Source organism: Fusarium proliferatum (assembly GCF_900067095.1).
Source record: "Fusarium proliferatum ET1 genome assembly, contig: FPRO_scaffold002, whole genome shotgun sequence".
NCBI lineage: Eukaryota > Fungi > Ascomycota > Sordariomycetes > Hypocreales > Nectriaceae > Fusarium > Fusarium proliferatum.
The window spans coordinates 90,143-117,741 of record NW_022194791.1 but is presented as its reverse complement, the minus strand read 5'-3'; the positions used below and the strand labels follow the sequence as shown (position 1 = coordinate 117,741).

Sequence of the window (27,599 nt, the reverse complement as noted above, 5' to 3'; positions counted from 1 at the left end):
AAACTCGAATATTGTGGCACTTTGGGACTCTGTGATTAAGCGTCCTTTCTCAATATGAGTTATTGTCCCCATTAGTAGGGGCTGGCCGCCTACAGAGGGGGGCTTTCCAACTATAGCGATCGGGACAATATGTGTCTTCTTCGAGATAGACAAGCTACAGCAACCTTCTACCTGAAGAAGGTTCCCAGAGTCATCCTTGCGGCTAATCTGTGCATTTGGTCAGTATCTCGAAATTTGCTGCAAGCTTGAGACATCAAGCGACCTTGCCGTTAGCTACCAAAGCTTCCCAGATCGCCCCCCGAATTGTTTTTAGGTCTCCGCCAACGCTATCGCTATGTATCGTCGACACTCCTTTCAGGTCACTTCGAGCCCATTCCGCTCCCTCGACCATTATGGCTAGTTTCGAAAGAAGGTCGAGGTCGATGCCGAGTTGTTCCTGGTGCGCCAGATCGTTCATGATCGGTAGCTAGCTAGGCAAAACGAATGATGGATGGATGGATGAACATAGACACCCAGATTCCGGTCGAGTTACGAATTACGTAGTTTGATAACACCTACAAATATCGGCCGTCAGTCAGTAGGATTTTGGGGCCTAGTAGTATGGCACAACTTACGGATGGCGTGGTAAAATAAACTTGGTCTTGATCATAGCCTTTTGCTGGTCAAATGACAATCTCCATGACCCCGCAAGAACCAAACATCTAATCACGTGCACATTCTTCTTGAAAGCTTGGTTAGCTGACTTAATTGAATCTGCACCTTCGGAGGCGTTAAAATGTAGGTGAATTCGCAACCAAGTTGTTCTTTCGCATATGTCAACAAGATTCTCTCTCCCAAGCCTTAGGTCTCAGAATAGCATTGCCATTTGCCTGCCCAACTCAATGTTTTCCCATGTCCTTCCCCTTATGTGAAGATTTTTCTTATCGATAAGCTATATAGATTACCAGGCTCCGTTGCGGAGGCCGCCGATATGGGTCTGGCCGGCATGTCAATGATGGCCAACCAGATAGAGTTGCTAACTGGCCTGGATGGTGGTTGGCATAATAAACGCCAACAGTAGCATAGGAAGATGGAGCCGGCGGCTGTTTTTGGGATGTTTTGTCGCCTGCTGTTATGTGCCTGTTTCTATGCATGGTAGCTCAAACCCTCACGCTAAAATCGAGAGCGGGGACAGCGTATCGATAAGAATTAATCTCAACCTCGGCTCTGTAACACCCAAACAACAGGCCCCAAAAAAAATTCTCCGTAAATGAGGCAAGGAAATGAGTGACCAGGATCAATATAGCCACGGAAGAAGGATGTTGATTTACGAAATTATAGGATTTATTTTAAGTTTTATAAGCATATATTCCCCTCGTATAAAGACAAGCAATTCACCTAGTGGCCTTCGCTGCTCCATGCACGTATCCAAGTACGGCGATGTGAGTTTGGTTGCACATTTTGTAGAAGGGAATGAACGAACCCGTCGAGGGGAAGAATGCAACCAACGGTTGGTTCTGCTTCAGACTAAGAGATTCCGCAGTGTTAGAACCAACAGTTCTCGGTCCTCATTTCCGAAACGGGAACTGGCCTCCAGAGTAATTCTTATTTAAATGAGGTCGGAAAGACTTTTCTGCCGAAAATCACAACCTTCCAGCAAAAGACTCAGCATCACAATGGAGACAACAACGCAGCCAGTTGAACAAACCCCCAGAGCCCATCAGGACCAACTGATAGTCGACATGATACGGCGCCTGCGACATGTGACAACTCCTCGCACCCGACACCGATTCCCTCGTCAAATCCAACCACGATCGACTCGCCCTGCCCGTTCGCCTCGTACTGCTTCCTCGATTCGTCTTGCTCGATCTAGGCGTGCCCGTTCTTCAACCCTCCCCGCAAATCATTCCAGCGGTAGACCCTCGAAGGACGATTTATTCTGGCCCCCATCACAAGTTACCAATGCGAAACTCTCTGATCCTGCGACGCGCATCATTATAAACACAAAAGAAGCGACACTTATCTCATGTCTTGTTGATGGGGGGACAATGTACTACTTTGGAGCACCTTCTTCCCGGAAGAGCCGGGTACGACGGTAAAACATCCAGGAAGAATCAAGGAGGGAGTTTTATCTCCAGACGGTTATATAGTATCGGATGTTACGAAGGGGTTATGGCAGAGATATTTCTTAGTTTTGTATCTGCGTTCCATGAAGAAACACGAGAATGTCTCTAGTGCTAGCACAAAGCAAGAAATTCATCTCGATTTATTATCGACACAGTATCCCAACGGGTTACTTCGTAGCAAATCAAGAAAAGGCAGCCATAAGTAAGAAACCCTGGAGGACAGCACAGCAAGTAGTAGAACACAATAGCATGCAAGCTTTCGCAAACTGCTAAGCCTATTAGAGACTGGCCATCCGACATTTGACATAGGATATAGTTTGGTCGTAAGTTGAGTAGTAATACAGGGACAGACGTAGGAGGAGCAAAGCACCGAGGCAATTCGCTCAACGAACGTAATTACCGCGCGCCTCGAGTCTGGCCAATACTTGACCGTGGGCGGCCTTACGCAGACAGATAGCCCCCATAAACGTCTCAGTGCATTGTACTGTCTCGACGATGGAGGTTCGATCGTGGGTAAACGATTGGGTAGCCCAAGCCCAGTACATGCATTGATTCGGCAGTCACCAACGGTGGGGGAACAGGCCTCTTGTGATCAAACTGTCCTGCGCCTAAATTTGGCGGCTATTATAGGACACTTGTTGACGTGGACGGGATACGCAGGTCTTCGATCGTTTCAGTCGTTGAGTCATTCGGCAGTAATTGGGCGGTACGGTATTCATGGACCTGGGACGGAACGCCTGAAGCCATGTCAGTGTTTTTGGACGATCATCAGGTGTGCAAAGGTACTGTGCAACAAAGAGAAAAGTAGCCTTTTCGATGAGGTGCCAAGTTTAGGCCTAAGGCAGAAAAATGGTCTAGTCCGTTTCATCCGCTCCGACATAATTAAGGCGCCTAGGTTGTCCAATCAATCGACAAAAAGAATTCTATAATTAGTTACACTCGAAATGACGCGGCCAATTTGATCACTTGCGCAATTGTTCTTTCCGCTAACCTAAGAGCATGATACAAGAAACAGGAGAGCAAAGCCGGTTTCTAGATGTCTGATGAAGCCACCACAACAGAGGACAACGATATTGGTCTAATAACCGCCGCAAGCTTGGGGATATGATCTCCCCTAATAAGAGCTAGCGAGTAGATGTAAGGTTTTTGGCATAACGCTATGACCTCAAGTCGCAATGCCACCTTCCTCGTACCTGGCATCGAGAGATCCTTAAACGAGAAACAAAAAACGGCATTGACTTGCTCCCAGGAACATAGTTCATCAAACACGTAAACAGCGTTACTTTCTTCCTGGGAACAACAGATGCACTAATTGTGTAAACAGTATCGATTTGTTCCCAGGAATGTTAAGCAACACTGAAAGTAGTTACTACTTGTTCCTGGGAGCCACCAAACATGTAAACAGCATCAATTCGTTTCCAGGAACAATACAAGGGTTGTCAAACAAGTAAACAGCAATGTCTTGGTCCTGGGAATAGCCCAAGGTCTTGTGAAACATGTAACAGCATCGAATTATTCCCGGGAACATAATGAGTCACCAAATACGTAAACAACATTAATTTATACCCAGGAACAAGACATTAATTAAGAAAACAGAATAAATTTCTCTGATTCTTAGAACATAAGCCCACCAACAGAGGATACAGCTCTTGTTTGTAGTAGAATGTGAATGTTTTATTGGCATACCAACTACTACTACCAGGGCTGAGCGGCTACCCGGAGCAGACACGCTAAAATTAGTGAATCAACCGCTAAATTTATCAGAGGCGCCTGATGGGTCAGCCGAAGACAGCGCACCACGTACAATGGCTTTGGATGGTAAGCGCGTCATCAACAATACTTCCAGACATTGACAGCGACAAACGTCGCCAGCTTTCTGTGACCCGCATATGACACATTCACCGCTTAGATTCCTAAGCATCATCGTATTAGGAATGCAAAGTTCCATCTAAAATAAAGCATGATATATGCGCTATTCTTTTTTAAGCTCTACCTCGGAGCCTCCCCTGGGCTCTGGTGATGGGTTCCCTACTACTATTACTGGCCCTTCTAGACTACTTTCCTGCCGCAGCTCCCGTTCCTTCACTGAACTTTGACTGTTCCTATGGCGTGCAACATCCTCAGCTGTCACGAGCACAGGTAACGGGAAGCTTTCATTCTGCCATACTTTGTTAGCTACAGTAAGTATATTATATCAGTAACACCAACTTTTTCCTCGTCAGATAGCGGTAACGCTTTATCAGTAGACTTAAATTCATACTTTTCGCCTTTACGGCGTATGCAAACATATACTTCGGCGTTATAAACCTGGTGGATAATGAGACCATTATTTTTGAGTGTGCTCCATTTCTTCCTAAAGTTCTCATTACTCCGGTCTCTCTTTCTTACACGGGTGTTCTCAGCGACTGCCATTGTGACTGCAGAGATAAAACTGGTAAAGTAATTAGCTGGGAATATAATATTTTATAGTAATCCTCCTCTGGTCTATTTTTAATAAGCGCAGGGGTGATATTTTTGCTTTTGCGTTTGGTGTATTCAGGAAGCAGTTTTTGGCTCCCCTGCGATAATACTGCCTAGCTATTTGCTTCTGGTTTTAGGGTAGATGCATGCTCCTGCCAGAGGAGTGTATTTCGAAAACATGAGAAATTAAGATGCCATAATCGGGTTCATAGCTAAGTACACACCGTCTGGGCGCTATATATAGGTCAACTTTGTAAAAAGGACTGGTTTTGGCTCCTCGTTCTGCTTTGTGCATGGCATGGAAGCCGTTTTTAGCTATGCTGTTGTGCGTTTACTGTACCGTACCGTATCGCGTAGATAAGCTTTCCCATTTCCCTGCCAAGGTTTAGAGCTCAATCCAGATCCATCTTCCCGTTAGTTCAAAACGCGATGGTTTCAAAGGAATGCTTTTCTAGGGACCTAATTCTGGCCTGTCGCCCGAATAGCGAAACAGGAGACGAAACAGGAGGGACCAGGGAGCTTAACCGCCGACCCAATTCTGACAAAAGTAGATCTCTTCTCCCAGATGGCGATCATCTTAACAGGTTATCTAGTCTCCTACACCACGCTCAGATAGTGTACAAGGGTATGGGTACTTACTCAATACCCATCACATGACAGCAGCCCGAGAAGCAAGCCTTGAATGGAAAGGCTATATTAGGACTGTTGCCTGAGTCCCTCAGCATCCACTATTGACCAGAGCTTCATTCTAGTGGCCAGAAACCCAGCGTAAGGCTCCTGCATGTATAAACACCCCGCGATCGATGTGCCGTATCTTGATTTACTCTGACCAGATTAGCTCAGGGACCACTGCGCTAAAGTTGGGGCCATGACTTTAGTGGATGGCATCACAAGGACATGCCAAATTTATCCACAGGTGAACCCTTTCCCTTGTAAGCCACTCCTTGGGCCACGGAATTGGCTGTCAATCCGACTGTAAAAAAGCAGGCCCCAGCTTTGGGACCTCGAAATATGCCAACTCAGGTTAAGAGATAGTACATTGTGTCCTGGACCAGCTTTTAGGATAGCACATGACATCATAACACAGTCCCTGGCATAGTACACTCAGCATCATAGTATATGCATTAGTACAGCATGTTTGATGTCCCAGAACACGCCCATTAGACCCTGACCTCTAATGGGGCTTGGCAAGGCTAATGACACCGAAAACTCAGGCTTCTCGAACCTTCTGTGGCCATGTCGCAAAAGCAGACGGTTCAAGGTTAGGCAAAAGGTTGACCACGTCGCCCCTTGTACTGTACCTTCGTAAACAGGTACCAGGTTGAACCTCCGGCCATTCCTTACCTCAGCCCTCACCACTCTACGTTACTTCATAATACTATACACTATCTTACGCCAATTCATATCACTTTATAGCACCCTCAAGAGCTTGCACTGATATCTGTGAACCGAGGTTGCTTCTCCTTCGCACAGGGATACAGCGTCTGTGTGAAAAGCAGAGATCAGCGTGAGCATACTGGTTTCTTGACAGTTGGTCACTTCGACCACTTGATCAAGCTTCGATGGCCTTGAGCCACGCCTGAATAAAACCCATGTCTTTAGGCTCATAGGTCTGGGTGTTCTCCAGCGGTTCGTTGGGTCCACAACGGCGAGGGACGATGGTCCCACCAAAGCCTTTTTCAACTTGATCGCAACTCCACCGAAAGACAGCCTCTGTAGCAGTTTGAGAAATCGAGCGTACTAGCTCTCCATCATTAATCTGGACATTACTCTCTTTACCAGCAGCTGTCGATTCTCCGTCCGGATGCTGAGTTCGCATACCCCTTGAAGAGAAACCGGTATCGGTGCTCCCGCTGAACGACCAAGTCCAATGCATGTATCTCCATTGGTGCAAGCAAGCAAGATGTCCTCGAATCTCGAGCTCGACATCTTCGGCTCGCATTCTTCCAAATGGAGGCCATCCATAGGGTGGAGTGTAAGAGAATGTCTCGTCTTGGTAAAGGTCTGAGAAGTCGTGACGCATCCGCCATACATCTGCCCTAGACACTGTGCCGTCGGCGGCAGGACCAGACAGGCCATGATCTATGAAGGACTGGGCTACGCCCGTCCAGGCTGCAGCGTCGACATTGGGACGGAAGAAGGGATAATCCCGTAATTTGGTCAAGGAGGGTAAGATCGATCTGATGAATGCCCCTCGGCCACAAAGCATGAGCCCTAGCCACAATGACGAGAAGGAGCTGAAAGAAAAGATTTTGGCGAGCAATTCCATGTCATCATTTTGAATGACTGGCTCGAGGACGTCGACAATGGGCGCCATCCAGGCTCCTACGCGGTTGCATGGTACATGCGGGCTCCAAAAAATGCTCCAAAGGGAAGGGCCCAAGACCCATGGACAGAGACTCAAGGTCATGTAGTAGTCGATCAGATGAAAATCGGCGGGAACACTCCTTGAGGATTCTGAATGTTCGTAGTAAATGGTGAATGACGGCTTGGGCAGTTCAATCATGGCAGATTTCAGAGGTGTCGTATTGGCATGGAGTGGAATAGTAAGAGCTGCAGCAAGAGCCGCTGAACACTGAGAGCCTAACTCATAAGCATCGCAAAGCCTCGATAGGTAGCACGCTGCTTGCTGTGCTGTGGGTGGTTGCGGGCGGCTTTCGGCGGTGCCTCCAATCCTAATCTCTAGGTTCCTAACCGTAATGGCCCAAGGCGTCAATCTTGACCCCGTGACAGACCAACCAAGTCCGGGTGTTATAATAGCCTTCCACCATCTTAGCTCGCTAGGAGAAGCGTATCCGAGGTCAAGTACTGTCGAGGAAGCGGGTGACGCGAGTAAGGGCCCATACTCCATCGATAGACCCTGTCTTTCGGCCAAACTAGCGCTCAAAATATACGCCCAACCCAGCGTCAACAATGCGATGCCATTATTTGCTTTCGTTTCCCAGACACGGAAATTAGATGATGCCGATATCGAACAACTTGTCGGATGAAGCTTTGTCAGGAATAACCTCTGCTTTCGTTCTCGCTTGGTTTTGACTGAGCAGGAGCAATTCGAATCCCCCCAGGTGGAAAATCCCTCGAGCCATCTTGAACTGCTTGTAATCTTATCGGGCAAACGTGGGATGCGGCCGAGGGCTCTCGTCAGATCTAGACTCTGTTTCGGGATTTCGGTCATGTTTTGCGCCTGGGAGAGGATCGTTCGCCATCGCGAAGCGCTTCGGTTGAAGATAACAACATTTTCGTGACCGTCATAGAGGCTGTTTTGGCAGGCGTGATCCATTTGGGAGAAAAACGTGGTGCAAAATGAGACGTGGCGTGGCGATCTAGGACGCGGGTGGCGATATGTGACTGTTATTTAATTATTGCTCGTGCTACACGTATGCTGAGACGAGAAGGTCACGTGGATCGCCGTCAGCAACCGAAGATCGATAAATATGTATCTTATTCTGAACTGATCATTCTGTCCTTGCCTATTCTGTACTAGCGCCTATGACCTCTGGCTGTCTTCCTACGCCCAGTTGAGCTCTCCCCTGTCTCGCTGGTTCCGTGCGCCCAGGTGTAATAATACTGGCCTGAATCATCGACGTAGAACAAACAAGCTACCATCTCGCCCTCGTAGTCAACGTAGCTTGACTGCCACCGCTTTTCTTTCGTGGTCACTTCCTTGCCGTTCGCACGGACGAAGCAGATTCGTCCCTGGTGCTTCGAGGGATATGTATCTACATATATAGAATTCGCGCTTGAAATAGTGTTGTCTTGTAACTGAATGTTGTCAAGACGTTGGGTGAGTGACGTTGTCTCTTGTTCATATCGGGCTTCGTCCCACTGCAGGGGATCCGTGGATGCGGTCTCAGTTGAAAAGGTTCGAGCATGTCCAGAAGGCCCAGCGTTGGACGAGTCCGCATAAGTCTCGGACCCCTCCTGCGCCGGGTACGGAAGGCCAATCTCATCCGCTGTAGGTACCTGAATATCATCGTCTGGTTGTGTTCCCCAGAAGTCCTTTGGAGGGGCCCCTGGGTGTTGCCAGCATCGAAAACAATCTATGTACTGTCCCTCAAAATAATCCGAATGACCCGTTATGGTACATCGCACCCACTCGAAGTCGCATCGACCTCCTTTGTTTTTACCGCGGCATTGGCCAAAACGATGGACGCCATTCGCACAGCCACATCTCTGACAAAATCCCTCCCGGTCTGACGTTGATGTCATAGCGTGATGCTGGTCGAGGATCAAAAGAATTACGAGTATTGTTACTCGGCAATGTATAGCTACTCAATGAATATGGAACGTTTTAGAATTACTCACGGACTACTTATATTTTCTTCTTGATAGCTTTGCATCAGCTCTAGGAGTTCATATCCTCCCTCGACAATGCGACCAAACTCGTGCAGGTGCATACTTGGTTGAGGGCTTCCTGGCTGATTGGAGAACGAGATTTGGTGGCCTATCAGAATCCCTCTCCTACAGCAAGGTTGTATTGGCTCACTAGGTCAGAATGGCGCATTGGCTCAATTTTCAGGCTCATCGGCTCATTTTCAGGCGCATTAAATGGCGCAATGTGGGTCACATGGCGAAAATTGGCTCATCAATGTGCGACTGGAGGGCGCATTGGCTCATTTAAGGAACTTCTCTTATTAGGGAATAGCGCGTTTGCCTCCGTAATTTGTGATCTAATGGCTCATCGGCGCCTCGTTCATTCTTGTCGACAGGAGTCTCTCTGGCGAAGCCCCCCACCTCCTGCCTATCACTTTTTCCCTCCACAAATGGTACAGTCGTAACCGCCGTTTTTCCCTGTACCACCACACATGCCACAGTCACTCATGATGGCTTTCTCAAGACTCCTGGCTCCTCAAGGTTGGGACGTCTCTCTGGTCGGTAAGTATTATACGGATATGTGAGAAAGGATTTACGAACCTGATAGTTGAACCGATGGATGCACGATAGATGAGCCTGAGCTCTGGCCTGGTTGTATATAGCAATGATGATACAAAGCGAGGGCGATGGTCAGTGATGGCTTATATGTATGCCATGCCATTCAAGATTTGGGGCTTCAGGTGGCGAAAGAAGACCATGTGATTCCAACCTGGCACTCGGTTGAGGCCGCCGGCCCCACTCCTGGGTAGTTGGCATTTCGGAAAAGCGAAATGGTTGCGACCGCGCCTTGACGCGTTCCTCTTTATTTCCCCCCTCCTAGTACACATCACGATGCCGGTAATAGAATGCAGCATTTGTCTGGAGAATTTCGAAAACGAAGGCGCCTACCGAGGCCATCTTGAGTATCATGAAGTATGCATGCCCCCATCGTCCAGTTCAGTCAATCGGCCCCTAACCCACCTCAGCATCGTGCTACAGAGCTGCTGGAAGAGCTTCAAGCTTGCTTGCGCCATATTTCTGCCCAACCGCGCCTGATCAACGGCCAGCCTAGTCCCATCTCACGATCGTCTGCAATCAATCAACCTGATACGAGTCCTTCTCGAACGCGTTCTTGGATATGCCCTCATCCAGATTGCGCTAGAAAGCTTAAGAGAACATCATTTGAGCGACGAAAAGATCTGGTCCGACATGCCGAGTCCCGTACGTTACGACCCTCGATTAGGTGTTCCGGAGTAAGCATGGTGACATCAATCAAGATATGGATTGCCAAGAAAAATGCCTCTTCTGCGCGATTCCGATATTACAGGTTCGAAAATACTTCACACACTACGATAAATGCCCGACTCGGCTTGAACACCAGCGGACTGGGATTCTGTCGGTGGAGAAAGACGACGAGATGCGGAAAAAGCGGCAAGATTTGCATGAAAATACTGAACTTTGGCTAAACAGATTGCTTCCTTCGGGCGCATCCAATAGGGCGAGTGGGCGGAGGGAGAGGCGGAGGTCGAAGATACCAGCTAACGTGGTGAAACCCAGCGTCACGAGGCACGATGCTATTCATACTAACTACCATCCACGACAAAACCCAGATCATGGCGCACCGCTACCGGGCGGAAACGCCATACAAGCAGGCCAGTATCCCACAGAGTTTTGTATTGCTATTCTTACCCTTTGTCAGAAATCACAACATCTAATGACCCCCGAGCAACTGGGCTTGAAGCAAACAAAGTTGATGGAAACTCCATGATAGCCAGCCAAGATGTGTCCGCCTTTAATGATCTCTTGCGGGAAATGGAGTTTGGCTACACGGCCAGCGCACTTCCTACAATCGATGTATCAGCCATGGCTAACCACTCCATTCTACCCCGTGCTCCGGTTGTTACGTCCTATACCATGGATGAGCCGTACTACATCAATCCCAGTCACCGATCCATGGAATTGGGCATCAACCAGTTTGCCAATGGTTATGTTGATGGAGCTGATGGAACCGGTTGACCGCTATCCATCCCTGGGTTATCCACCAGCACCAGACAGATGCCTAAGAAGTGGATGGGAAGCCGAAATTAAGTTTATTGTGCCGTCTCGCTGCCTTCGGGTGCTTCGAACGTGAAGTTGGCGCCGATGTGGTTGCTTATTTCCTGTATCTGCTGAACAAGTCCTTCGAGCCCGCAACCCTGCGGTAACTCCATCTCGGCCCAGTGTTGTAGCTCTTCGGGTACGACAAATGCAAAGAAGATCGCTCGGCCGCTAACGATCCTAAAGCCGGTCCTCCCATCTAGGATGGACCTTGGATTTGTTAGTAAATATTACCGGCTAGAGAGACGTGTGCATACAATCCACCCTTCTTCATCGGTACAGTCTTGCTAATGATCCCAGGAAGCCCGAGCTTGTCTGGCGGGATTTTCAGCAAGCCGTTCGGGGCGCGATCGGCATCCAGCAGGTGTTTGTGAGAGCCGAAGTGGAAGATGACAACGGAGTTACTTGACCATAGGTGAACCATCAAGACCTGTAGCTCTGGCTGTAGTCGATTCATCCAGCAGCAGTCGTAATCGCTTGGTCCGTATGATTTTATGATGCCTAGGGAGCATTCCGGAAAAAAGGACTCGATAACACGACGAACTTTCTTCTACTTGTCAATATTGCCAGAAAGAACATTGGATGGGATACATGCCTCATTTTCGAATGTGTTGACTTTGGCGAATGTGAGACCAGCCTCGTTCTTAAAGTAATAGCCAACATCTTGGAAGATTGCGTCGACTCTCTGTCCTACCTCCTCGTCCTCTTGGTAGAAGCAGCCTAGTGTTTCTATTAACTTCTTTGTATCCTCCAGCGAGGCCATCGTAGCGATCGGCGACACGGAAAGGACGTGAAATGTGATGTATTTCTTGAAACAGCGGGCGGTCAAGGCTGGCAAAAAGCGATGAGCCTCGGTAAGGCTAGCTGCCGAATGTTGGTTTTGCTGGGTTCCAGCCCAGATAATGTGGCCTGCGCGGAAGTTCCAGCTCCTGCTCCAAAGAAACAAAAGGGCACCGACTTGTCAAGGGCTCTCGCAACAAACAAAAGGAGGTTCGGTTGACAACCTCTGATGGTTGTTTCGTCAGAAGCGGTGCGGGGTAACAGGAGCCAAGTGGATCAAACAAGCCCAATGAGCCCAATGAGCCCAATGAGCCCAATGAGCCCAATGAGCCAAATGAGCCAAATGAGCCAAATGAGCCAAATGAGCCAAATGAGCCAAATGAGCCAAATGAGCCAAATGAGCCAAATGAGCCAAATGAGCCAAATGAGCCAAATGAGCCAAATGAGCCAAATGAGCCAAATGAGCCAAATGAGCCAAATGAGCCAAATTGCCATTGAGACTAACTAGGATACTGATGAGAGTTTAGTAATTGAGGAACCGCTATGGGAATGTGATAACGCAAGTCTGATCCAAATCGGGAAAGACTACATCGTCTAATGCGCAGCGGCCTAGATCGTTAATGTTCTCACCTCGAGGTAATATCGTATGGCGATGCCTTGTTGAAATGCCCCTCTTGAAAGCTTGACTGACCAATCAGACTGCAATGTTCTATGGTTCCGCTCGAGACTCTGGCTTGCATTAAAATCGTTGTAGGTTGTCCAACAGGAGGGCTTACGATGCACGCGGCACAAACACATGAAAGTCAAACTTAGCTGTAGATATTTGTATGTATGCAAGACCTGGTCGTTCTTGATGCGGCCTTTACATTAGCGTTGAGGTGTATGGAACACGGGGGTTGACTTCGCGCCAACCCATCCTTACTAGCCAATAATTGAGATGTGTGCAGATGTCCCATTGACCTTTCGACCAAACATATCAGGGGTCTCTCAATGTAGGGCCTGGACGTATACTGTAGAATGCGGACTCCCTGGTAATCTCATCCTGGGATTTATTAGTTTGTCAGCCGGGGACCCGACACTGCAAAACCAACAGTATCACCGCGGTCGGTGGCTTGCAGAACGGTAGATGTAATCATGTCGATTCACATCAAATGTTATTACCCTGGCACCTGCGAGTGCGCGACAATCTCAGATGAGTATTAATCTGCCGATCAAGAGGACTTGCTTCACCTAGGTAATGTCGCAAGAGCTCTCGGAGTCCTCCCGGAGTATAAGAATGGCGTTGCGCCGCCAAACTTATGTTTGACTTTTCTTTTTCTGAAAATCCCCGCCAGAGCAACTGCCCCATTTTCGAAAAGAAACCAGTATTGTTCTAGTAGAACCACTTCTCATTTAAAATCCATTCTCGACCATCATGTCACTTGTTGCGGATATGCCTCATCCCTTTGCCAACTCGCGGTCGACTCCGCCACCTAGCCCTAGTGCCTCTACGGTTTCAGACTCTAACATGCGCGAGATTGAAAATGGAGAGGCAACGTTCGCTGCACGGCTTATCACCGCCGTCGAGAAGCTCGTGGAAAACAAGCTATCCGACAACCGCCCCGCCGGCACTGAGAAGCCTGAAGTAAAGGGGGGGAAGCCTCGTGCTGGCCGTGCGACCACTCTAGCATACAAGCACGTTGAAGAAACGTAGGTGTCCTCTCTGACTTCTTTATACATCATCTAATGAAAGTGTTCCAGCTGGGATGATAAAACGTTCAAATACAAGATCGTTGAGGACAATCAGTCCAGTGTCGGAAATCTCGACCAATTTGTATTTGTTGCCAGAGACAGAATCGGTGAGTTAATATATATCGACAATGAGCTTGTCTAATCAGCCTTATAGATAGAAGAACACAGGACAAAACAACCTTCATTGACGTCAAATCCGCGGCACTTCGAGATATCCTGAGGGAAGCGTGTCGCGATTTCCGGGGTATTTCACTTGCTGGTGATACTCCTTCAGTAGGATTCCCATTTACCTTTTCAAAGGCGAATAACTGACTTTCAAAAGATTGAACAAAACGTTGTCTTTCACATTCGAAGCTTCCTGAGATATCGGCGCGATACCATTGTCGCGGATCAAGACGCGATGAGCCATAGCCATTTGAATCTCTTTGTGGATTACATTGAGGCGGAGTTTCACTCAGTAGACGAAGAGCTTGCTGGCCTTGCCATCAAGAATGAGATAACCTTTGATCTTCTCTGGGCTTTATTTGAGCCGAACGAAAAGGTATTTACTACTTGTCCTGGCACTGGCTCCCCGAGATGTGTTCTCCATAACTATTGCGAAGAAGGGGAAGAAATGGACGGGTCCAAATTCATACGCCTTGACACTCGCTTCCTAGGCACCGATGGGAAAATTTTCGGTGAAGCAACTAACAAAATCAAAATCCCGCATTTTCCTGGAGCCAGGAGAATCGACTTCCTCCCAGCCTACCCTTTGCGTTACCATCATAACTACGATGAGATATTCCGAGAGCTGGTGGAGAATGGTCGTCGATTTATCTCCTTGCATGGCAGTCATCATCTTCAATACCGAGGATTTGCCTTTTTTTTTAATGACGAGGGTGAGATCGTGAAGCGCCATGTTGACGAGCGGATCATGGTGGATCCGGTCGGCTTCCGGGAGCATAACCCTGGCCATCCGCAGCCGACTGTCCGTAATGTCAACCCCATACAAGAGACACCCGGGCCGTCCAACTGGACTGGGTCTTTCAGTTCGGAGACAGTGGTATTGCAAGACGAAGATTTCCTTATCTGCGGTCCAACTGTCCTGGGATTCTGTCTTGGAGGTAAAAAGTTTCGTAAGTCGAGACAATTCCATGGATAATTTTGCTGAAGACTAACAATTTCTCAGTTGAGTTTGCTGTCGCTCATATCAGCGACATCACGTGGATGCCGTCGTCCTACGACGACGTGAAGATACCCGATGCCCAGAAGAAGGCCATCTGGGCTCTTACTCACACGTACTTTTCTGGCGATACTGAGAATGGCCTCGAGGATATCGTACAAGGAAAAGGACGGGGCATCAACTTTCTACTATAGTATGTACTGCGAATATACAGCCTTTTCCTTTTTGACTTACAACGGTGTTAGTGGGCCGCCTGGCGTCGGCAAGACGTTAACAGCTGAAACAATTGCGGAGACCCACAGACGGCCGCTCTATGTGGTCCCGGCGGGCCAGATTGGTGTTGATCCGGTACAGGTGGAGAATATTCTCACAAACACCTTCAAGATCGCAGGTCGTTGGAAGGCAATCCTGCTTCTTGATGAGGCAGATGTGTTTGTGTCTCAACGTTCCGACAACCCGCAAGTCAATGCCCTTGTCTCGGTATTTCTTCGAGAATTGGAGCGATTTGATGGCATTATGTTCCTTACGACGAACCGAGTGCAGTCCTTTGATACAGCGATGATGAGCAGAATTCACCTTGCCCTGGAATACAAACCGCTGGGAATAGACTCGCGTCGAGCTGTCTGGAAGTTTTTCCTGGAGAAAGCCAGGACCCAGCATGGCACCTCGAATCTTACTGAACTAGTTGATATCGTGGCGCACAAAGAGCTCAATGGCCGCGAAGTATGATCATACCCGTTCTTTGAGACCATAACTGACTATTGCACAGATTCGAAACACTGTGCTTGTGGCACAATCTATGGCTGTGTATGAGGGTACAGTTGTGTGCGAGGATCATCTCATGGAGTCCATTACAGCACGGGAACAAGTCCGCGAACATCACCTTGGAGTCGGTGCTTCTGACAACTTGAGATCTTACTTCTGATCTGACTAGCTGTGTTCCATCCTCACTACACCTCTAGGTGCGGCCTGATTATGGGAGGGGGAAGTAGACGAAAGGGGAAAGTTGCTATATTGTCTTTAGTTCTTATGATTTTCACTCCTTATACATTCTTAGTTAGGACCTGGCACTGCAGGTTGGGGGTTTCGTACGTGAGAAGGATAAAGAGAGAAGTGTGCTTCGAATAATTACGTGGACGCATGTGAAGCGGCGCGGAACAAAATAGAGGGTTAAGGTGGTGGCCCGTCAGTCCCTACAGTCTTCAACTGGCCACTAGGATATTTTAGCAACACCACGCTCGTTACTCTGTAATCACATTCATGAATAAGAGTGCTTCTAAGGCGAACCTTGTGGAGTGTTACCTTCATATCAAACTTACTTGCCGGTTAGTGTATGATGTTGTCGAGCGTGATGATGGCTTCTTGGACTGTTTGGCCGCCATGACCTTGACCCCTGAAACTGATCAACCACTCGGGAAGCGGATGCATGCAACCATCCTCGTGTTGGACCTTTTGTCTCATTAATCACGCGTTATACGGTGTGGTGGAGCATTTCCTCGCTAGGTCATTGAGTCGCAAGCATAAATAAGGGCCTGGAATCCCGTCTCAAGATGCAACCCCATGACAGATGTCTTCATCGCTCACACAGTTGAGAAACCATGGACCCTTCTTTATATTATGAAACCAACGACATGTACCTCATGTCTGTCCTCTCCTTTTCTTGTCTTATACTCTTTGTTGTCATTAAGTATGACGCACCGTGGTCAAAGGAGAAGTGTCTCTTATACCTGGTGGGGGTATGGGTTGCATTCCACCTGACAGCCTTGGTCCTGTTCTCTCTCCAGCACTCCCATAAGGTCGAGCTTCCACAGCAACTAGCGACATCTGTAAATACCATCTTGGCCACAACATCTCTGTGGGGGGTGGCAGTCATCCAGGTTAGTCAAAGTCTGTAAGATAATTGTTGCACGCTCTAAGATCACAACGTAGATTATCACGATCATCTATACATTCGCAGTCCTAGGGAACGAGATATGGTGGAAAGCGACTGCAGCACTTGTGTGTGTTGAAGTTGCTTTGATTTTGATAATAATATTGATTCCAAAAGTCCCAACCCCCGTCGAGCTGTCATATATCTTACCCTTCACTTCACAAGCTGCGGCTATGGGTACAATATGGGCATCTTCTCGAGGCATATTCCGAAACAGGATACAGAAGCATACAGCTGATCATCTGTTGGGTTTGGGCTTGATCACTTTCCTTGTCTCTGCACTTTTACTTCCACTGTCAATTCTCGGGTACTTTCGAAGCCAGATGACTCTCCAATGGGTATTCTTCATGGTAATCACAACGGTAGCCTACCGACTTCCTGAGAGCTCTAGCAACGAGCCTGCTACAACAAGTGCCTCACAGATTGAGCTCACACCAATGGGCGGCTCATGCAGTATGAATGAACCTCCGCCCGAGAGTTCGCTGGACCTCAACGAACGAACATCAATCCGTTCCCATGTAGCCCTCCCCCCTGATTCTATACGATCAGTTGAACATTCTAGCAACAAACAAGACATTGACTCGTCAGTGTAGGTGGAATATCTCACGCACTACGCAGAGAAAAGTGAAAGGAGATGGCAGTAAAAGTCTGCAACAGGTATATGTCTTGCGCTGCTGGGGGATTCGTCACTGCCGGACGAAACACGGGACCATCGAATGGCACCCCGTTCTACATATCACATAAAATACACATATTTCTTCATATAAGTCAAGTTCTATACAGCTAGCTGATGCTGTTCAGTATGGCTACAGCCAGTTCTGACTGTCATTGTGCAGGGTTCATTGCTAGTAGCGACTGTCTGGGGCCCATAATTGGATCTTGGCCTGTTATACCAGTTTCCTCGACATTGTTGATATGTAGCACTGCATTCACCAGTGATACTCTGAAACTCATGGAATGATATTGCAGGCATAGCACCCTTGCGCCGGGGCCGGCAAGGTTCTGCCAGTTGCTTTTCGACAAAGGAGCTCTATTCTAATATGAAACACAAATCTTTATACCGCGCAGCCTATTTTCACACTTCCCCTTTTGCATCCTTGGCCTTGCGCTCCTCGCGCTCACTGAATCGATCCCCAAACAAGTCAAAATGGGGTCTCATGACGATGGTATACTTCACAAGCTCTTCCATGCAATCAACGAGACGGTCGCGGTTTGAGCTGGCAAGCATACGGCTGCCCTCAGGCTCAGATGTGAACTGCGTGTATGCCTTTGGCACCGAGCTCTGGTTGGGAATGGCAAACATGCGCATCCACCGTCCGAGTATCCGAAGCGAGTTGACAGCGTTGAAAGACTGTGATCCTCCGCTCACTTGGGCAATAGCCAAGGTTCTTCCTTGAGTAGGACGCACTGAGCCGGAGGATAATGGGATCCAGTCAATCTGCTGTTTGAAGATGCCCGTCTGTGACGTTGATTAGGTTTATATTTCTGCACAGACTGAGGGGACCTACCAAGTTGCCATGCTGCTCAGGGCTGACCCATACATGCCCGTCGCTCCACTTGCTTAATTCCCGCAGCTCTTGTACTTTGGGATGGCAGTGTTGGACGTCGTCCTTCTGGGGCAGACCAGCAGGGTCGAAGACTCGTACATCACAGCCGAGGCGGAAAAGAATGCGCGCGGCTTCATATGCTAGCAGACGGGAATATGATCTGGGGATAGTAAGTTAGACTGGTAATATCCTAGCTAAAACGGATGGCAAAAGGTCAAACGATGACATCCGTCTTCATCCATAGTACTCACCGACTTCTGAGACTACCGTAGAGAACCAGAATGCGGAGGCGATCGAGCCCTTGCTCCAAGATCTCGGATTGCACCATCTTGATCGCTGTGCTCAGCTCTAATTCCGAGATCCAGTCATCGGTAGAAGGACTGCCGTCGAAAAGAAAAGGACGATATTGCTCTCGGATTCCGACGTCATCTTCGTCGGCGTTAATGGCGAGGGACTGATAGCTGTAGGCGGGGTCAGCAGCAAGCTTGATTGCTGCCCTCCCAGCGTGGGAGTTGTTCAAATCTCCGTGCCCTTGCATCGCGAGGCCGAGGTTCCAGGTTTTCTTTACTGGGATGCTACCAGAGAAATATCGACGTTGAAGAAGTTCGTGGAAAGGCACGGTTGCGTGGAGGTTGCTTGTGAAAGTGCGAACTCGCAGGGTGCGGCAGAGAAGGTTCATTTTTTTTAATTTTTAATTTTTTTTACTGGCTTTCCAGGCGAGACATGCAGTGGAGCCCACAGAAGGAATAGCGCTCTTTATGTACTGTAACCTCTCCTATAGAGAGTACCTTTAATAGTGCAGATAGAAATTTTTAGGCCTAGAAGCCGTCATGCATAGACCCACCCACTGCTGGCCATGGAAGTGAACCCTTGCAGGGTCGAATATTCTCACGCCAGAGAGCCGCCAGGATGGGCCTCAGTTTAATAAAGATTGCGTCTCCATGGCTTCTCGCGACATCTTTCTGTAAAGACTATCCTGGAATTGCTGATCCTTCATCAACGCACTATCCCCTTTCATTTCTCCAGCCTGAGATCTTATGGGACCCAGGCGCGATGACTGTTTTCGGGGCAGCTGTTCTTATTAGATTTAGTAGGCTTTAAAATTCTGGCGCGGGTGTTTATGCCGCCTATCTAGCAGGTCGCAACGACGCCAAGAGTTCAAGCTACCGCGATTCATTTTTCCTTGGCCACTAATTATAACTCATCCTAGATAATTGCTATTTGCTATCCCAAACAGTCGCGTCGTACTCATCCATCCACTCCACGAACTCGCCCCCGGCTTTGGCCCAGCCGGTAATGCCTTCGAATAGAATCACACTTTCCATATGGCTATCGCCTTGCTCGTCGAGATGGTCCTTAAACCATCCAGCTGCCCGTGAGCCCCGGCCGCGAGAGGATGCTGGAGAGGTTAGTACGTCCGTTTTATTCATGCTTCGAGTTGGGAGGTAGTGAATCAAGACGTACAGCAGTACCAGATAATTTTTTGAACTCCCGCCGATTTAAACAGACTGTACAGCGTCTTTATAGTCGGGTAGAGGCTCTGTGCCGGCAGATTGATGGATCCGCGAATGGTACCGCCCTGGATGACAGAATGGGTGAGTTGATGCTCGATTAATTGTTATCTCAGAAAACGCGAAAGGTAGGTGCTACCTCGTGATCTGTTCGACGGAGATCAATGAGAATGTAATTCTTGCCGGCGATATTCTTGCTGTCCTTCATCATCTCCAATACCGCTTGGCGTGTCATGGCCGCGGGCGTCTTGTTGAGTGGAGGAGGGTAGGCAGCATGCCAGGGCGTGGCGGCGTCAGTAGAGGCCATCTTGGATGAGCAGATAGGATTGACCTTTGGAAATACGAGATATAGACGAGAACGAGCGCCCAGTTTTAGGATAGATCTTGTGAGGTTCATCGCATCTTGGAGGGGAAGGGATTTCCTGAATATGAAGCCCTCTGAGGGCCGAAGGCAATGGATACCCCACTTAGACATAGCCGGGAATGTGCCATACCCAAACCATGATTGGCCATGGTCAAAATTAGATGGCGTTTTGGGACACTGTCATACCCGGGAGGTGATTGGTCAATCAGTTTTGCAGGGGCTCCGTCATGCGCCGACTGTGACCGTGCAATCTTTCTTACCAAGCAAATTCCATCAGGGGACTGTGTCAGGCCGAGACTGCGATTGGCTCAAGAGGATTTTCGACCAGCAGCGTCCATTGCATTCCAGGATTGCTGCAAGTCTTTGGGGCGCAAGAGGGACTGCGGTGATTTACGTATAAGAGCGTGTTCGCCTTGACAGTAGCGATTCATACAGGTCAGCATTCATCTGCGTTGCTGGACTACGAGCCACCCACTACCACCACCCTCCACCCACCGCATCGCTTCAAACCTACCAAGCCAGACGACCACTGGCCCCCCTTCAACATGACACTGGAGAAGAAGAACGGGTTGATCAGCCAAGAGCCAAAGCCTAGCCCGCCTCGCGCAGGCCCAGGCAATGAAAGCATTGGACAGGCTGACCAAGATCCCGAGGCCACAGCTACGACCATGAGCCACGATGAGCAACCGCAGCAACACCTGTCTGCCTTCAGAGGACTCGGTCTTCTGGATCGCTTCCTAGCCCTGTGGATATTCCTGGCAATGGCCATTGGCATAATTTTGGGCAACTTTGTTCCTGAGACGGGGCCAGCCTTGCAGAAGGGCAAATTTGTCGGTGTTTCGGTGCCTATTGGTATGTTTCCCCCAAAGGCTTGAACCTTTGATCCTTGAAACTGACGACTGCGCAAGCTGTCGGTTTACTCGTCATGATGTATCCCATCCTCTGCAAAGTGCGATATGAATCGCTCCACGAGCTCTTTTCCCACAGGGAGATGTGGAAGCAGATCTGCTTTAGCATCTTCGTCAACTGGATCGTTGCTCCATTCCTCATGGTGAATTCCGTCCCAGTCCGCCTCCTTTCACAGACAGCATACTGACGTTTCTCCTAGCTTGCCCTGGCCTGGGCTTTTCTCCCTGACAAGCCGGAGCTTCGCACCGGTCTTATTCTCGTGGGTCTTGGGAGATGTATTGCGATGGTTCGTTTATCTGTCGCCTTCAGACATTTACAAACGATACTGACACCTTGCCTTCAGGTCCTTATTTGGAACGGTATCGCTGGCGGCAACGACGAATACTGTGCCATCCTCGTCGCTATCAACTCAATACTCCAGATGGTTCTCTTCGCCCCCATGGCCGTCTTCTTCATCCGCATCATCAGTCACGAGTCGGGTACGATTGATGTATCCTACAGCGTTGTTGCTACAAGTGTGGCTGTCTTCCTGGGCATCCCCCTTGGAGCAGCCGTCATCACGCGAATCGTCCTTCGTAAGGTCGCTGGACCGGATTGGTATCAGCAGACCTTTCTCAAGTTTCTCGCACCCTGGTCTCTCATCGGCCTACTCTACACCATTCTCGTTCTATTTGCATCCCAAGGCAGACAGGTTATTCACCAGATTGTATCGGTCGTCCGGGTAGCAGCGCCACTGATTGTGTATTTCGTGCTTATCTTCTTTGTCACTTTCTGGATCAGCAGACTGCTCGGCTTCCGGCTCTCCATGGTGGTTACGCAGAGCTTTACTGCTGCGAGCAATAACTTCGAGTTAGCTATCGCGGTGGCGGTCGCGACCTTTGGCCCCAACAGCGACCAAGCCCTGGCATCCACCGTTGGTCCGCTCATCGAAGTCCCAGTCTTGGTAGGCTTGGTATATGCCGTTCGCTGGATGGCCAACAGATGGGGTTGGAAGTAAAGGGGTGATAGCCAAACTTTCACCGATAATGCGGCTTCGGGGATATGGTGTAAATTCTTCTATGGGTATTAATATATAGATTATTTGGTTTCGCCCAGTCTTCTCGACATGAAATCTGAGAATCGAGCAATAATAATATGCTTCCAGCGTTCTTTAAAGTAGCAAAACTCCACATTGACGTCGACGTGCGCCTAATGGATATGATCCATGAGCTGAAAGATTTTGGTGTTCTTGACAGAGCAGCTGTTATCTCCATAACACCCCAGGGCCAAACGAGCCCACGATGGATCTGTATGGTTGTGAAGTTCAACAAGTATTTCTGCCGCTTTGTCGCACGAGGTTTCTAGCGGCTCCGAATGGTTAGAAGAATGGATGATGGAATTTGATGAATCGAAAGAGTCAGAGAGCAGAGAGAGCATGCCAGTTGGGGTTGAGGAACTGTCGGCAGTTGTGTTGTCAAGCCTGTTTGCCGCATGCATTTGATGGTGAAATCCTTGTTCCTCTATTTGAAGCATGAAGACTCTTTCATTTTCTTCTCGGGGTTGTATCGATTCGATCTGTGGCTCGGTAGATGACGGTTGTTTTCGGCCAGGCGTCGGCAGGGTAGGACTTGACAACACCGACGCGAAGATCGGCACCGCGTCTCCAGCCATGCTTAATGCAGACCCAAAGGAGCTCTGGGACGGATCATCCGTCGAAATGTCTCTTGTTTGCAATAAACGTCCACATGTGTTGCATCGGTGTCGAGCATTCAATGCCCGATGGTCTTCCTCGGGGGAGGATAGATATTGCTCAATTTCATCTTCCGAGACCCCGTACACGCCAAGCAAGTTCTTTAGGCGTTGGTTCTGGACGTTGACGGCCTGAGCAACGCGTTGCATCTCTATAGAGGCCGCTACGCCCATCCGTTCGTACTCTTCTAATCGACTCTGTAGATCTGCAATCAGTTCTTGCCGCCGGGCTCTGGACCTGCGCTGAGCTTCGCGATTTTCTGCAATAGAGGCTGCGGTTTTATTCTGCAAAGTAAATGGTGAGTGGCAATTACCCATGTTGACTTGTGCAGCATACCTTCCGGGGCATTTTGCCTTAGACCTTGAGTTTGACGTATTAATTCGTAGGGATGACAGACAAGATAGCGTAACCTATATGTTTGGGTTGTGGCTTCTTGTGGTTTGTTATAACTTGACCCGGCTCGAAAATCTTGATGAAAGGTGCAACAACGATGGTGGTTTTTGTGGGCCAAGCCTAACAGGAGACCGGCTCCTGTGGGCCCACCAACGCCTTAAGGAAGCATCTGTGAGCAGAGTTACGCTTTCAAGGCAAGTGCTTTACAAGTCCTTACCAGACGGGCTACTCTTTTCCATTCAATGCAGTAGAGATCAAAATGGGCACCGACAAGTGCAAAATAAAACAAAGGGAAGAAGAAAATCATCATCTCTACGACCATCAACGAGATTCCGAACAGCCTAAGGCATCAATGGATCAAAACATGGGGTCAATAGCTCTGAGCCAGGGTAGTGACGTTATGCTGGGCTTTAATCACGTTTTCACCCCGCATTGCTTGTATTAAAGGAGAACCTACACGTAGTGAAATTCCTCACGCAACATCATTCTCAAAATTCGAATAAGCACCATGTCCCATGTAGTTTATCTAGTTCGACATGCAGAATCGGAACATAATGTCTCAAAAGACTTCTCACAAAGAGATCCACCTCTCACTTCATTGGGTCTTTCTCAAGCATCGGCCCTAGCCGATACGTTCCCTCATCCAGAGTCAATCGCAGTAATATTCACTTCTCCACTCACGCGCACCCTACAGACGACACTGGCTGGCTTCTCCCATATCTTAAGCAAACAATACCTTAAGAATAATGGCAACGAAGAAGGGGCCCGTCTCATTATAGACCAGGACCTACAGGAGCGAAGCGACCTTCCCTGTGACACCGGATCCAAACGTTCTGCGCTTGAGATAGCTTTTCCGCTCCTTGACTTCAGCGTCTTGGCTGAGGATTGGTATGCCAAGGGCGGTCCTCACGCGGCCAACGATTCTGCCGTTGCCGCACGAGCCAAAAGATTCCGAGAGACGTTGCGGGACACGGTTCAAGACATCCACGGGAGCGAAGATCTCGCGAATATGCCGAAAAATGTTGTCATTATCACACATGGCGTATTCATGAAGTATCTTTGCGAAGATATGACGATTGATCTTCCCAAGGCAGACTGGAGGACCTTTGCGATTGCTGATGGGGTTAATGGTGAAGCTGTATTGAAGCCTATTGAATAAACTATATATTTGGTTGATCTCGGAATCGAAGTATCAGATTGCCGATCGTGATGTGACTTATGTAATAATTGTAGCTTAAGGCTCTAATAAGAACCCCAAAAATAAGTCGTTATAATAATAACTTCGATGCCTGTCTTGTCTCTCTTGTAGCAGGATGAATAAGTCCACCACTGCTATTCCCATAACCTCATTCTCGATTGTGGGGGGGGGGGGGTGATAATCGGCGTGAGTCATTTGTTTCTGGGGTCCCAGTCACCCCCTCAGATTGATTGGCTCTAGGCGAAATTAACTTATTGGAATGTGGGGTAGCTGCAATTCAGTAACCCCATGTGCTATGTATGGAGCCGATGATTGGTTAATGCAACTGCGCCCCGATGGTTTCGACAGAATCTTTAAATTTGGTATTTATCTATATTTAAAAGGTAGCTGCTTGTTCAATGGTTCCAGTAAGATTCTGCCGACTTTCGATATACATCGCTTTGCTGCAATAATTTCCAGATGGCGATCCGGTCTGGTATGGTTCTGGGAAGTTGGCGACCTGGTAATCTGAAGGCCAAGTTTTGGAATACTATTAGCACCAATTACCACCTAGGTTTCACATCCTTCGGCGGCCCCCCAGTGCATTTCAAAATCGTAAGTACATGTACAATTCTCTAACGATGAGAACATGACGGCACATCTAAGCATTAAGAAATGATAAGCGCTAACGAATACCCTCCCCTGTCCCAGTTCCAAGACAAATTTGTTGACAAGCTGCAATGGATCGATGATCAAGTGGTAAGCAAATATCATTGGATGGATTATTTGTAAGAACAGTAACGCTGATCGAGATACAGTATCAGGAACTCTTCAGCGTCTGCCAGGCCTTCTCTGGCCCTGGCAGCACCAAGATGCACTACTGCATTAACCTGATTCATGATGGTTTTCTTCCTGCTTTACTGAGCTTCTTCATCTGGAGGTAGGCAACCGCAAACACACAGGCACTCTCCTTACCGAAGTAACTAATTCCTTCCTTAGCTTGCCTGGGGCCTTGGGAATGTATGGTCTCTCTATTGGCGTCTCCAATATTGGAGACACTCTTCCCGGACCCGTTTATGCACTTCTCTCCGGGCTCAACGCCTCAACTGTGGGCATTATCGCAGTCGCTGCTGTTCAACTATCAGAAAAAGCCATCACTGATAAAATAACTCGTATACTCGTCTTGCTTGGAGGTGCGGCCGGGATTCTGTACAATGCGCTCTGGTACTTTCCTCTTCTGATGTTCGTGGCCGGCTGTGCAACCGTCGTCCATGACTATCGCTGGCTTCATGGCCCTATCAAGACTATAGTCGGCTTGATGAAGAACCCCACAAAACGGCTTAGGGCACAAGAGCCGGAGTCCATCGAACTTCCGCAGGGGCGATCTGCCGATCAGGACAATAATGCCACTACCACTGCTGCATCGTTCGGCACTACCAGGGAACACGATGGCGTGGTATCCCGCACGAGCCAGGAAAACAATGCGCAGACGCTCCCAATCACCGAGAATTCACCTTCAGATGCTGACTCAGAACCACGCGTTATCCCACCAGAGCGGTCCCTCAACTTTTCTTGGGCCTTTGGCCTTGGCATTATTGTCTTCTTTCTCATCACCTTCATTGTGATTATGGTCCTTCGTGGCAAATTGCGGGTCAGGACGTACCTTTTCAGCTTCTTCGCCAATATGTACCTTGCAGGGACCATTATTTTTGGCGGAGGTCCTGTTGTCATTCCATTGCTCCGCGAATATGTTGTTGCTGAAGGCTGGGTTAGTCCGCGCGACTTCCTTATCGGCCTTGCGATCCAACAGAGCTTTCCCGGTCCCAACTTCAACTTTGCGGTATACCTAGGCGCTTTGACAGCAATTAATGGTGGATACAATTCGGCCGTCGGAGCAACACTTGGGTTTATTGGCATATTTGCTCCTGGTCTTATTACAGTTCATGGTACAATGGGTATTTGGAGCGCTATCCGTGGTCTGAGGTGGGTTAAGTCCCTTCTCAGGGGTGTCAACGCCGGTGCTGTGGGACTCATTTATACTGCGGTTTATCGCTTGTGGCAAATCGGATATATTGCTGAAAGTTTTCAGCAGGGAACGAGTCTGGCACAGGAGCCATGGTGGGTTGTTGTGACAGCATCGAGCTTTGTCTTCGGCTACTCATTCAACTTGAGCCCTCCGGTTATTATCATCATGGGCGCCGTCTTAGGCCTCATCTGGTATGCAGTTACGCTCACTTAGCGACCGCCATATTGTCTGTGGTGCTTAACCCCTTGTTGAGCTTTAGGAAAACGTTCATATAGCGAGTGTTGTGGAATGTTTCGTGTTTATATAATCCTGAATGCTATAATCTAATATTTGGTTGAAGGTCTTATCTTCACTTGATTTTGCAGTCATATCTAGGCTGTTTCTGCAACGGCGCAGATGCTGATGTTGGCATAACCTAGGTGCGACTGATGAAGGTCGATCGACCAGCAAGCAGGCTACCACAAATCCGAGTATCCGTTTTATATGTCGATTATGGCGGCCAAATTTCGGTTGAATAGGGCTATTGATATAGAAGCGGATGGCATTGAACCGTGGGAATGCGGAATAGGTGTGAATGGGGAATCACACGATGAAGATTGTGGAGTCGATTGCCCAAACGCTGCCTACAACTTGAACGGCCCTTACTGCAAAGCCAACCAAGTCCGAAGGCTCTCGCAACAACGATTGGACTATGAATGGCTGCCATCAATACTCAAATTCTACTGGCAGAATGGTGTTGACAGAGACAGTTTGGCCTTTTTGAGAAGAGTTGTTGTCCATTCATACGAGTGAGTGAAAAACACCCCAAATTTCAGACATAACTCTCATGCTTTACCTTAACCCTAGAGAACTACAATACGACACATATAGCGATGCTGCCGATCCTTATGGCAAAACAATACTGGCATTCTTGCTAGTTGAGGGCTGGCATATTCGGTACCTGCTAATATTGATTGGGTTCAGCCTTTCAAGTAGCCTATGCATCATTGCTATTGCTGCAGCTTTGACCCCGAGCCTTGAGATTGCGTTGACCGCGGGAAGTTACGCATGCGGGCTTGCTGGATGTTTGATTGCGGTCTTCACTTTTCTCAGCGCCGTACTGTAAGCTCAATGCTGGTGGTAGAAGAGCGTCTGGAGTAGTTAGGTCGCTTGCTTATATGTTTCGTGGGGCTTAGAGACGTTTGAAATTCTGGAGACGGGGAGGCTGTTGCCAGGAATAGAACGGCCACGTTTATTATTCATTGCAAAGATGTCTGGGTAGCCCAGAACCTCTGAAGTGGGGAATGCCATCAGGAATCGTTAGATGCAGAGGAGTTGGAGTTACT

General features: G+C 48.5%; 12 protein-coding genes across 12 annotated transcripts; 5 read left to right on the top strand and 7 right to left on the bottom strand.

Annotated features, from left to right (window-relative positions):
• Positions 1–35: 35 nt before the first annotated feature.
• FPRO_03828 (uncharacterized protein) lies at positions 36–457 on the bottom strand (the record flags this gene model as incomplete). The annotated part of the gene is made up of 3 exons (XM_031225916.1): positions 36–44; positions 94–207; positions 263–457. The coding sequence occupies 3 exons, from the start codon at positions 455–457 to the stop codon at positions 36–38; spliced, it is 318 nt and encodes a 105-aa protein (XP_031076505.1).
• Positions 458–4,276: 3,819 nt separating this feature from the next.
• FPRO_03829 (uncharacterized protein) lies at positions 4,277–4,517 on the bottom strand (the record flags this gene model as incomplete). Its single annotated transcript, XM_031225915.1, has 2 exons — positions 4,277–4,280; positions 4,366–4,517. The coding sequence occupies 2 exons, from the start codon at positions 4,515–4,517 to the stop codon at positions 4,277–4,279; spliced, it is 156 nt and encodes a 51-aa protein (XP_031076504.1).
• A 1,600-nt stretch (positions 4,518–6,117) lies between these two features.
• FPRO_03830 (uncharacterized protein) lies at positions 6,118–7,845 on the bottom strand (the record flags this gene model as incomplete). The annotated part of the gene is made up of 1 exon (XM_031225914.1): positions 6,118–7,845. One exon carries the CDS (start codon positions 7,843–7,845, stop codon positions 6,118–6,120), a length of 1,728 nt encoding a protein of 575 aa, XP_031076503.1.
• Positions 7,846–9,770: 1,925 nt separating this feature from the next.
• Positions 9,771–10,934, top strand: FPRO_03831 (uncharacterized protein; the record flags this gene model as incomplete). The annotated part of the gene is made up of 4 exons (XM_031225913.1): positions 9,771–9,851; positions 9,905–10,139; positions 10,196–10,570; positions 10,618–10,934. 4 exons carry the CDS (start codon positions 9,771–9,773, stop codon positions 10,932–10,934), a joined length of 1,008 nt encoding a protein of 335 aa, XP_031076502.1.
• Positions 10,935–11,008: 74 nt separating this feature from the next.
• Positions 11,009–11,778, bottom strand: FPRO_03832 (uncharacterized protein; the record flags this gene model as incomplete). Its single annotated transcript, XM_031225912.1, has 3 exons — positions 11,009–11,225; positions 11,273–11,558; positions 11,607–11,778. 3 exons carry the CDS (start codon positions 11,776–11,778, stop codon positions 11,009–11,011), a joined length of 675 nt encoding a protein of 224 aa, XP_031076501.1.
• A 1,431-nt stretch (positions 11,779–13,209) lies between these two features.
• On the top strand, positions 13,210–15,613 carry FPRO_03833 (uncharacterized protein; the record flags this gene model as incomplete). Its single annotated transcript, XM_031225911.1, has 7 exons — positions 13,210–13,484; positions 13,536–13,633; positions 13,681–13,799; positions 13,849–14,641; positions 14,695–14,881; positions 14,934–15,411; positions 15,458–15,613. The coding sequence occupies 7 exons, from the start codon at positions 13,210–13,212 to the stop codon at positions 15,611–15,613; spliced, it is 2,106 nt and encodes a 701-aa protein (XP_031076500.1).
• Positions 15,614–16,286: 673 nt separating this feature from the next.
• On the top strand, positions 16,287–17,211 carry FPRO_03834 (uncharacterized protein; the record flags this gene model as incomplete). The annotated part of the gene is made up of 2 exons (XM_031225910.1): positions 16,287–16,565; positions 16,618–17,211. The coding sequence occupies 2 exons, from the start codon at positions 16,287–16,289 to the stop codon at positions 17,209–17,211; spliced, it is 873 nt and encodes a 290-aa protein (XP_031076499.1).
• A 482-nt stretch (positions 17,212–17,693) lies between these two features.
• On the bottom strand, positions 17,694–18,844 carry FPRO_03835 (uncharacterized protein; the record flags this gene model as incomplete). The annotated part of the gene is made up of 3 exons (XM_031225909.1): positions 17,694–18,077; positions 18,127–18,325; positions 18,417–18,844. The coding sequence occupies 3 exons, from the start codon at positions 18,842–18,844 to the stop codon at positions 17,694–17,696; spliced, it is 1,011 nt and encodes a 336-aa protein (XP_031076498.1).
• A 538-nt stretch (positions 18,845–19,382) lies between these two features.
• Positions 19,383–19,983, bottom strand: FPRO_03836 (uncharacterized protein; the record flags this gene model as incomplete). Its single annotated transcript, XM_031225908.1, has 3 exons — positions 19,383–19,564; positions 19,630–19,744; positions 19,816–19,983. 3 exons carry the CDS (start codon positions 19,981–19,983, stop codon positions 19,383–19,385), a joined length of 465 nt encoding a protein of 154 aa, XP_031076497.1.
• A 2,154-nt stretch (positions 19,984–22,137) lies between these two features.
• Positions 22,138–23,026, bottom strand: FPRO_03837 (uncharacterized protein; the record flags this gene model as incomplete). Its single annotated transcript, XM_031225907.1, has 2 exons — positions 22,138–22,962; positions 23,015–23,026. The coding sequence occupies 2 exons, from the start codon at positions 23,024–23,026 to the stop codon at positions 22,138–22,140; spliced, it is 837 nt and encodes a 278-aa protein (XP_031076496.1).
• A 553-nt stretch (positions 23,027–23,579) lies between these two features.
• On the top strand, positions 23,580–24,230 carry FPRO_03838 (uncharacterized protein; the record flags this gene model as incomplete). Its single annotated transcript, XM_031225905.1, has 1 exon — positions 23,580–24,230. One exon carries the CDS (start codon positions 23,580–23,582, stop codon positions 24,228–24,230), a length of 651 nt encoding a protein of 216 aa, XP_031076495.1.
• A 498-nt stretch (positions 24,231–24,728) lies between these two features.
• On the top strand, positions 24,729–26,487 carry FPRO_03839 (uncharacterized protein; the record flags this gene model as incomplete). Its single annotated transcript, XM_031225904.1, has 4 exons — positions 24,729–24,863; positions 24,960–25,007; positions 25,067–25,188; positions 25,248–26,487. The coding sequence occupies 4 exons, from the start codon at positions 24,729–24,731 to the stop codon at positions 26,485–26,487; spliced, it is 1,545 nt and encodes a 514-aa protein (XP_031076494.1).
• Positions 26,488–27,599: the final 1,112 nt, after the last annotated feature.